At 44.3% G+C, this 11,249-nt stretch overlaps 1 protein-coding gene across 1 annotated transcript; it reads right to left on the minus strand.

Annotated features, from left to right (window-relative positions):
- Positions 1 to 8,236: 8,236 nt before the first annotated feature.
- Positions 8,237 to 10,794, minus strand: LOC103635755 (protein G1-like7). Its single transcript, XM_008658134.4, has one exon. The coding sequence runs from the start codon at positions 10,450 to 10,452 to the stop codon at positions 9,502 to 9,504; it is 951 nt and encodes a 316-aa protein (XP_008656356.1). The 5' UTR covers positions 10,453 to 10,794; the 3' UTR covers positions 8,237 to 9,501.
- Positions 10,795 to 11,249: the final 455 nt, after the last annotated feature.

Raw genomic sequence — 11,249 nt, forward strand, 5'->3', positions numbered from 1 at the left:
TACATCCGGAGATTCCGAGATACAAGAAACCGATGCTTCCAAATTCATTTAGCAGAAAAACAGCTAGCAGGATTAGCCTTTAATGGTTTACGATATTATTTAAAAGAAAGATTAGAAGGCATCCAATTTTTTACGCTAGCACAGTTACACCAGAGAGCTTTGGCTTGCGAAAGCCGGAGCAAAGAAACTGCTAAAACAATGCGTCACAACGTACATATAGTAGAATGCGACCAAAGTAGCTCGGATGACGAATCAGCGGAAGTGTATGCTGCTGAAATGGTTTGGCCAAAACAGGCCAAATCTTCGGCTTGTCCCTCCTTGCAGCCGGTTCAAAAGAAACGGCAAGAGGAGGTTAAGTTTACGTTTAATGTCGGTAAGTGTGATAAAATATTTGACGAGTTACTCAAAAATGGCAATATTAAAATAAATCACACTGTTCCATCCGCCGACGAGCTAAAACGTCGTGCGTACTGTAAGTGGCATAACTCATTTTCTCATGCCACTAATGATTGTAATGTATTTCGGCGACAGATTCAATCGGTCATTAATGAAGGACGATTGAAATTTCAGGAAATGCAGGTGGATACAGAGCCCTTTCCGATGAACATGATTGACTTCGAGGGCAAGAAAGTCCTAGTTTGGCCAAACACAGCCGATAAAGACAAAGGCAAAAAGACAATCATCGGCAATGCTAAAGAGGCCGATGGGGATCGTAAAGTTTCTTGCAGGAAAGTGGTGGCCGAGAAGACTCCCCCGATGGAGGGGAGACCCTAAAGGTGACCATCACAGCCTCCAGTACTGGGGGCAAGCGCAGACAGGGAGACAGATGCAGGAACCCGTGCTGCGTATCCTGGACGGTCCGGCACGTAGGCGCGGATGGTCCGGGACCCCACCGGACGGTCCGGAGAGCTCCGGCGGACGGTCCGGCCGTACTCAGGATTCACAACGTCCACATACTTTCAAACCACGACGACCAGAGATAGGTACGTGGAAAACAAATACATTCAAGGCAGCTGGTCGGTTGGTTAAAGCCGGCCCAGCTTTTGATCAATTATTGTCTAAATACGTAAAAAAGAAGGCCGGCCCCAGTGACCGGCCAGCAAAGCGACCCCGCTCACCCATTCATGAGCAGCGTCAGGTCAGGCCGATTGGACCACCCCACCAATCGGAAGAAATGAAAGGTCATACTGTACAAGTGAGACCTAACATACCTACATGGACACCTCCACCTCCATATCCACCTATGCCATATCCATACACATATTTACCTCCGCCATATGTCCCAAATCAAATGTGGGGCATGCCACCATATCCATTTGGGATGCCACAGTACCCCGCCTGGGGGGCACCCCAAACATCTGTTTTTGACAGGTTGACGCCACCAGTACAAGACCGATTGAGCACTGCTCAATACGGTCACCAGGCACAAACCCAACAGGATTGCCGGACTACTCGGCCTTCCAGGCCGACCAATCCGGCAGGGGGGCATATGCCTGCAGCAACTCAAAAAACAACAAAAAAAGGACATCATCAAAATAGGCACTGCAGATGTTGTCATACAAGAAGATAATAAAGGGCCGATGATTTTCGGTGAATCGGCCAACATGACCGAAAAGGATACGGCTACCATCAAAACAGTCGATCCAAAATACTCCATGCCTCGATGGTGCCCAGCGGGATTGACACGATCCCAAAAGAGAAAATTACAGCGCCTAAGAGCAAAGGAGAGCCAGGAGAAGGAGGCAGAAAAGACATTTAATGACACACATCCACTATACCCGCCACCGCAAAAGAAATGGAGACCGAAGGCCGTTAAGAAAAAACAAACGGCCACAGAAATAGAAAGTCAATCTGCACCAGGCGCGGACCGTCCGGCCCCTGCGCGCGGACCGTCCGCCGTTCACCAGGAAGTCTCTGGACAACCTGCACCAGGCGCGGACCGTCCGGCCCCCGCACGCGGACCGTCCGCCGTTCACTAGGAAGCCTCCAACGACACGACAACATCAATGGAAGAGGACGACCTGCTGGGAGAAGACCTGGTCGACTACGAGGCTTCTCCAGAACGCCCAGGTATGGATGTAAATATTATTACATTTTCTGTCGATTGTACTATTATCGGCGACGATGAACCTGTTGTTGCCCAGTTTGATTTTGGTCCTAAAGAAGCCGCCTTTACTAAACCAAAAGAATCGGTAAATCATTTAAAGCCGCTCTTCGTGCGCGGCCACATTGATGGGATACCGATTGCTAAGATGTTGGTAGATGGAGGGGCGGCTGTAAATCTAATGCCTTATTCATTATACAGAAAATTAGGTAAACAAGATGACGAACTTGTCATGACCAACATGACCCTCAGCGGTGTTGGAACTGATAGTTCGATCAAAGCCAGGGGAGTCACGTCCGTTGAATTAACCATCGGGACTAAGACCCTTGCTGCTGCATTCTTCGTCGCTGATGTAGAAGGAAATTACAGTTTAATCCTAGGCAGAGATTGGATTCACGCCAATCAATGTATACCTTCTACATTACATCAAATGCTGATACAATGGGTAGGCGATGACATAGAACAAGTACATGCTGATGTATCGGTCTGCATCGCTGTGGCCGATGCCCCTGTACTCTGGACTTATGAGACTGCTACATGTCTCACAGGAGTAGACTTTTCTGATTATCAATTCATAAGTATAGATAAGAAAGGTTTCATTCCTGTAATGCTAGAGCCGATGGAGAATCGGCTAAATCCTAAATAAAGTTAAATGATGAATACACATAAAGTTCATGAGTCTTTGGTCACGGACAGTTCGGCCGCCAAGGCCGGATGGTCTGGTCTTTCACAAAAGAGTTCGGACTTTAAGACCGAACATCTACCACAGCGAAAAGACAGTATTACGGATGATCCGGTCCCCGAGACCGGAAAGTCCGCCATCACACAAAGATCATCTGATTCCTCTGTGGGGGACATGATAGAGGAATTCAGATATCTTGATAAACTAGGACAGGGGTTTACATCGGCCGATCCTTTGGAGGAGATTGACATAGGAGATGGTAAAACTCCAAGGCCGACTTTTGTAAACAAGACCCTGGAGACCGATTCTAGAAATGAGATGATCGGTCTATTGAAGGAATATTCAGATTGCTTTGCTTGGAATTATACTGAGATGCCTGGATTAAGCCGAGAGATTGTAGAGCATGGGCTGCCTATTAAATCTGGTTTCAAACCTTTCAAGCAAAGAGCTAGAACATTTCGTCCGGATCTTCTCCCACGCATCAAGGACGAAATCCACCGGCTGCTAGAAACTGATTTTATCAGACCTTGCAGATACGCAGAGTGGGTCTCCAATATTGTGCCGGTGGAGAAGGAGACAGGTAAACTTAGAGTATGCATTGATTTTCGCAATTTAAATAGAGCAACTCCTAAAGACGAATATCCCATGCCCATAGCCGACACATTAATCAATAATGCATCAGGAAATAGAATTATTAGCTTCCTTGATGGTAATGCCGGATATAATCAGATTTTCATGGCCGAAGAAGATGCGTCTAAAACAACCTTTATATGTCCAGGCTTCATTGGTTTATTTGAGTGGGTTGTCATGACATTTGGTCTGAAAAATGCTGGTGCTACTTATCAGAGGGCTATGAATTTGATCTTCCATGAATTGTTAGGAAACACTGTGGAAGTTTACATTGATGATATTGTAGTCAAATCGGCTGAGTTTAGTTCTCATATAGCTGATTTGCGCAAGGCCTTTGATAAAATGCGTCAGTATGGTTTGAAAATGAACCCACGTAAATGTGCTTTTGGAGTGTCGGCTGGTAAGTTTTTAGGATTTGTCATACATGAACATGGTATAGAGATAGACCCTGACCGAATCAAGTCTATTTGGAATGTGGGGCCTCCGACCTGTAAAGTCGAGGTACAGAGGTTCCTCGGCAAGGTGAATTATTTACGAAGGTTTATTTCTAACCTAGCCGGGAAGATTGATGCGTTTACCCCTATTCTTCGGCTTAAGAATGATGTCGAATTCGCTTGGGGGGCAGAACAGCAAGAAGCATTTGATCTCATCAAAAAATACTTATCTTCGGCTCCCGTATTAAAAGCACCACAAGCAGGAGTGCCATTTCGATTATACATTGCATCTGAGGATAAGGTCATTGGGGCTGTTCTGACACAAGAAACTGAGGGGAAGGAGCATGTGGTGGCATATCTAAGCCGAAGGTTGGTGGATGCTGAAACAAGGTACACTTTTATTGAAAAGTTATGCTTATGCTTGTTTTACGCATGCACCAAATGTAGATGCTATTTACTGTCTAGTCATTGCACTGTTTCTGGTCAAGCCGATGTGATCAAATACATGTTGAATAACCCAATTATGAGTGGTAGAATTGGTAAGTGGGCTTATGCACTAATAGAATATGACTTGGCCTACGAACCATTGAAATCTATGAAAGGCCAAGTCGTAGCGGATTTCATTTTAGAACATCGGGTTAATGATATTCATGAGCTAGACATATCATACCTCACTATTACTCCTTGGACTTTATATTTTGATGGATCGGTTTGCAATGAAGGGCAAGGAATTGGCATTGTACTTGTTTCACCAAGTAATGTCTCCTTTGACTTCTCTAGCCGATTGAAAACTTATTGCACTAATAATCAAGCTGAATATGAGGCCCTCCTATTCGGTTTAGAACTTTTAAATGGTATGGGAGTAAGACATGTGATGGTATTTGGTGATTCTCAGCTGGTTGTCCAACAAGTGTTAGAAGAATATCAATGTTTTGATGGTACTCTAAATAGTTACCTTGAGAAATGTTGGAGCATAATCCATTCTTTTGACGAATTCAGTATTCGGCATATCTCTAGAGTTGAGAATCATAGAGCTAATGATTTGGCACAAGATGCATCAGGTTATCGGATAAAGAGAGGAAAGTTTCACAAAGCTGAAAATCTGATAACCAGTGCAAAGCCAAATTCCCAGGTCGCGGACCGTCCGCGTGATGACGTCGGACCGTCCGGGGTTACCAGAAATGTTCTTTTCATTAATTCGGCTGACAATGAAGCTGATGCAAGTGATTGGAGGACACCTATACTTAATTATTTACGAAATCCCAATATCAGGACAGATAAGAACATTCGGCGAACATCTTTCAAGTATGTTTTGATGAGTGATGAACTTTACCGCCGAACAGTCAATGACATCCTGCTTAAGTGCTTGGGCCCAGATGACGCTATATTAGCCATGGCCGAAGTACATGAGGGAATTTGTGGTACTCATCAATCAGCTCCAAAGATGAAGTGGTTGTTGCGAAGGTCTGGTTTTTATTGGCCTAGTATGATAGCTGATTGTTTCAAGTACTACAAGGGTTGCCAAGTGTGTCAAAAATTCGGCGACCTACAGTTGGTCCCTGTAGCCGAATTACATCCTATCATCAAGCCTTGGCCGTTCAGAGGATGGGGATTAGACTTTATTGGAGAAATTCATCCTTCATCATCAAAGGGGCATCGGTTTGTGTTAGTTGCCACTGACTACTTCACCAAATGGACTGAAGCCGTTGCTCTAAAGAACATGACACACAAGGAGGTAATTGAGTTTATAACTGAGCATATCATTCATAGATTCGGCATTCCCCAGACCTTAACTACAGATCAAGGTACTTTTTTTATGTCAAAGGAGGTACGTGAATTTGCTGAATTATACAGAATTAAGCTGCTTAATTCATCTCCATATTATGCTTAGGCCAATGGTCAGGCCGAGTCTAGCAATAGGACATTGATTAATTTGATAAAAAAGAAAATATCTGATAATCCTAAACATTGGCATAAGATTTTGTCTGAGGCTTTATGGGCTCATAGAATATCTAAACATAGGGCTACTAAAGTATCTCCTTTTGAGCTTGTCTATGGGTAGGAAGCAGTGTTGCCTGTGGAAATAAGTTTGAATGCTATCAGGTTCGCCAGACAAAATGATCTAACTGCTACCGATTATTATGATTCAATGATGGATAATATTGATGAGGTGACTGACAAAAGGATGATAGCTTTGGGAGCAATAGAAAAGGACAAAATCATGGTAGCCAGGGCCTACAACAAGAAGGTCAAAGCAAAATCATTTCAAGTAGGGGACTTGGTGTGGAAGACCATTCTGCCTCTAAGGAATAAAGACCGGAAGTTCGGGAAATGGTCACCAAGCTGGGAAGGCCCTTATAAAGTAAAACAGGTGATGTCTGGCAACGCCTATTTGCTACAAACATTACAAGGCAAGGACTTGCCTAAGGCTTTGAATGGGCGTTTCCTCAAACAGTACCATCCTAGTATGTGGCAGGATGCCTAGGAGAACCGATGTAATCACATCGAGTTAGTTGCTTTTGGTTTGCTCAGCTCCACCAAAAGGCAGGGGGGCATATGTTGAGCACCATATTGAGCGGCCGGACGGTCCGGCCCTGAGGCCGGATGCTCCGCGGTCCGGACAGTCCGCGCCTGTGGGTCGGACGGTCCGCGCATGCGCAAAGCAGTTTAGGGTTCCGAGTTTTGTGCTATGTTTGTTGGCTAGATTTGCGGAATTAACCTGGAATCCAGTCGTGTAAAGGGTCCAGCCCCCCTCCTCTATATAAAGAGAGGTCTACGGCCGATTTGCAACAATCAATCGAACCTTCAATCAATACAATTTACATTTTATCCTAGGAGTAGTTCTAGTCTAGTTTAGGTTTAGCTATCCAATCCCCAAATTCTTCGTCTCTCTTCGGCTCTACATCGATTAGATGAGTCTAGGTCGGCCGGCCCGAGCCTAGACACCACCTAGGATCTCTCCTCCCCGACGGGGTCCCTCCCGGGAGCGAGATCCAGGCGCCGCCGGCGACTTCCGCCGCCTCTGCGTACGCGCGGACCGTCCGGCCCCCAGGGCGCGGACCATCCGGCCATCAGGTAGAGAAGCCCTAGCCGCGCACCAGGCCGCGGACCATCCGGCCCCGCGCGCGAACCGTTCGCCCCTGTGCAGAGGGCACCGCCACGGTTCTTGTTGAGTGTTTGACGCTCCGGAAAAGCGTCAACACCTTCTTATATAAAGAATGAACAGATGAAAAGGGGAACGTTACACTATATTTCCATATAGTTTGATGTGCATTATTAGAAGACAACCTGATGTCAGCTTTTGAAATTCTAAAGAAATAGGGCTAGGACCATGTATCTGGCTTCATGATTTGTAAGATGATAACTATATCCACCATCTATAGCCACAAAAGAGTGTTCTTGTTTTGGATGCTGAGTACATCTTAAAGACACAATTGAAACTATAAAATATTATATTGTACTTTACTTTTATGCTTTAAAATCTTACTAAATAATATACTTTAAGACAAGCCAATTTATTAGTACATTTTTCCATTACTATAAAATATTTATGTATGGATATATTGGTCCTTAGAGTTATAAAGAGATATATTTTGCATATGCATGCAAATATATGGATTCATGAACAGCACATTATTAATTAATTGCAGGCAGCATATCTATCTTATATATGTAGGAACTCATCTAATCTATTTAAATATAGTAAACAGAAATTATCCGTCAATACATATTGTTTCTTTTATTTATGAGAAACATCCATCAACAACCGTTAAAATCCTTGGAATTGAATTTCATTCTAATAATCGTAGTTTAGGCACAAATCGATTAAGCTAATATAATTTTATACCGAATATATATACGTACACACACAAGAGATATATTTATGTGCTAATTTTTACTATAGGTGAGCGAGTTGAATAGCGTGTTATAAGTTGCAGATTAGAAAGATAGACTAGTGATACATAAAATCAAATTTACCCCTCGTCTTATGAATTTCCGATAGACTTATATATTAACTTTGAAAAGTAGTGTAATACCAAATTCCAAACAAATAACCTGTTTTATTAAGTAAATTCCAATTTCTTCAAAATCAAACGGCCCCTAAATGAACACGGAGATCTAAAAAACATTCTATTATTATCTATATACTCCAATCCTGTACTATAGTGTATTCAAAAAAATTAAGGGAGCTTAAGGCAATCCTCAAATTAAATAGCCCATGTACCCATAGATTAACCTAATTATGGTGTTTCTCTTTAAATTTTGATTTCTTTTTTAACAAACTTTATCAAATCTAGGCATTATTGACACTAGTATATTTCACTAAAAAAATTGAAAAAGTCACAAAGCACTGTATTTCAGGAACGAGTGAAGTACACGCGAGCATAAACAATGCACCGTCGGGTACAATAGAAACTCCAAATACAGGTACACAAATGATCAAGACAACATGACATATCATCTCATCATGCTGCCAGCCAGAACAAAAAGATGATGATGAGAGATCACCAGAAAACAAAAATAAAAAGGGAACGAAACCGAAAGAAAAAGGACGAGAGAGAGAGACGGCATTTGCACTTGGAAAATAAGTAAAGATGATGACAAGAGAAGCAATTCTATGGATTCGAGAAGTTTCTGTTCATTATATATATATGCACTGTTGCACATTTAATCCAGATATATCGTATTGATACCGACATGTGATGTGCTACCGTTTGGTGTACTCACACACATTTCTCTTTTCAACTGTACACAAAGGCAAATTGTTAAAGAAACAATTAAAATATGTATGCTAGTTAGGGTGCTGATGATCATTCTCTGCGGAAGTCAAAACAAAAAAAGGAACTCTTAATTTTCTTTGTTTTACAAGGACATCGCAACTAATGTTGTATATAAAAAATTTACGTATATATAAGATAGGGGGGAGGTTCATATAGACAACTACTGTTCAAATATTATGTATATATAGAGAGGTGTGTGGGTCCTATAAGAGCTTGTTTGAGAGCAAAAATATCAAAGTAGATTGGATGGGCTAAAATCTCTCCTTCCAATTCATTTTTTTAAATAAGGGAATTTTAACCTCTGTAATCCACTCCAATATCCTTGCTCGCAAACAAGGGACCCAGAAAATGGAGGGAAAATAAACTGCTTAATTAAGAGAATATAATAATGGATGATGAGAGTCTCCACAGGCTAGCTGCACTACTGACACAATCATGATTACTTGCTAAGCAGGAACACAGACATCATATACTAGAAATCCATATCAGTGTGACCCCATATCATTTCCAATCAGCAGACGGAAAAGCTTATTTGTTCCATATATAGGTGATGATCATCTACCCTAGAATGTCTTAACATCTTCATTATTCATAAACTTTGTTAGAGAGAGAGAGAGAGAGTTGGAACAGAGAACTTATCTTTCCCTACTACTTCATGTTCCTGCAATCTATTTTATTTTTTTCTCTTCAAATGAACTGATATATATATGTTTCATTTATATGGATGTACTCCTAACATGATCCTAGTCCCTTAGACCTCTCTTATATCAATAAGCAATAAAAATATATAGTAATAATAGGCAACTAAAAATTTAAGATGGAGGTGGGATTAGAATTGGGAGGTGATGATATGTAGATGATCTGCACTTATCACGAGCTTGGCGCGGATCCTTCTTCCTCCTTCCTTGTCGTCGTCGTCGACGTGGTGGCCGCGGCGGCACTGCTACTACTTGCACTAGCGCTGGAAGTACTTGTAGGAGGAGCCGAGGCGGACGTCGGCGTGGTGGTCTGCTTCTGTGGTTCATCACCTGCAGACGGCGATGGTTCCTCCTCCTCGTCACAGACGGTCCCTGACGTGGTCCCTGCGGTCTCTGCAGTTACAACAGGAGGCGGCGCAACTGGAGGCGCCGCGGCCGCGCTTCCGCGCTTGCGCTTCCTCTTCTCGTAGGGGATGCCGCGCGCCTTGGCCTGCGCCTCCCGCACGTCGCGGAGGTAGATGCGCACGGCCTTGGCCGCGAACGGGTTGGACTCGGGGCGGCCGCCGGACTCCTCGTACGCGGCGCGGAGGCGGCCGATGAGCGCGTCGAGGCTGCCCCACGCCTGGCGCAGCGGGCACGCGCAGGGCGCCGGCGGGTTGGGCTGGCCGAAGTGGGCGCAGCCCTCGGTGTGCACCTTGGTCTTGCCGAACTGGTCCAGGTAGCGGAGGAACTCGATGACGTGCGCGCCGCTGCAGCGGGCCAGCGTCAGTGGCGGCTTGTGGTTCCGCAGGTACTGCAGGAACGTGTTCCAGTCGCGGCGCTTCTGCGACTCGTACCGGCTCAGCCCCGCTGGAGGAGGAGGCGGCGGAGGCTGCTGCGCCAGTGGCTGCGGTTGGGCCTGGGCCGCCTGCGGCGCTGGAGCTTCCTGATGCTGGGCCCTTGCTGCCTGCTGTTGCCTCTGCTGTGCTCCTGCTTGTTGCTGCGGCGGCGCTTGCTGCTCTGCCTGCTTCCGACTCGACGACGAGGCGGCTGCGGCGGCCGATGACGACGACGGAGACGGCCCGGCCTCCGCTGGCGCACTGGTTCCTTGGCCACCAGCAGGCCCGTCGGGACCAGGCTCCATGGCCAGCAGCTCTCCGATCCCTGCCTGTTCCTGGTACCTGCTGTTTAAGTGTAGCGGTGTAGGTGAGATCAGAGAGCGATGCTACCGCCTACCCGGCATAGGGAATCAAGCTACTACGGACGATGGGGGAAGAAGGTAGAAGAAAGCAGGAAGAAAGAATGAAACAAGCGGCTAGCTGGTTGGCAGTGTAGCATCCTTTACGGCTTTTGTCGCTGGTTGGGTTAATAGCGTCTCCACTACACGCTGTCGACGGCTTAATCGTAATCATTTTCATTTGTTTATTTATTACTGTTTTTTTTAATTTACCCCGTTGTATTGTAGTCCGTTCGTACCAATCAGTAAGCATGTATATTTAGGTCCGTTTGTTTTGCTGACTTATTTTTAGAATCCCATTATTAACCAGAAAGCTTTTGAATTTGGTATTGGAATTTGTGGCAGAATCTCACAATCTCTCCACAACTTGTTAGCTTGATAATGGAGTTTATTTATATTAGATTTTGTGTATTATCTAATTTTTTAAATCCCACAACCTTAGTTCCTTAGGTGATGTTGGGTTCTCCATAGATTTTGAGAAGTTACATGGTGCACAAAATCTAAGACAAATTTTATTATCAACTTGCGTTAAGATTGTGAGATTTTGACATAAAATCCAATACAAAATTTAGAACCAATTTAGATAATCACAAGAGTCTAGAATGAGATTATAAGAATGAGGCATGAACCAAACAACGCCTCAGTCATAAGTGTTGCTCAACTCCTGCAACCATTGATGTGTGTTTTAATTTGTCAAGTCTTTT

This window comes from Zea mays, chromosome 8, assembly GCF_902167145.1.
Source record: "Zea mays cultivar B73 chromosome 8, Zm-B73-REFERENCE-NAM-5.0, whole genome shotgun sequence".
Lineage (NCBI taxonomy): Eukaryota > Viridiplantae > Streptophyta > Magnoliopsida > Poales > Poaceae > Zea > Zea mays.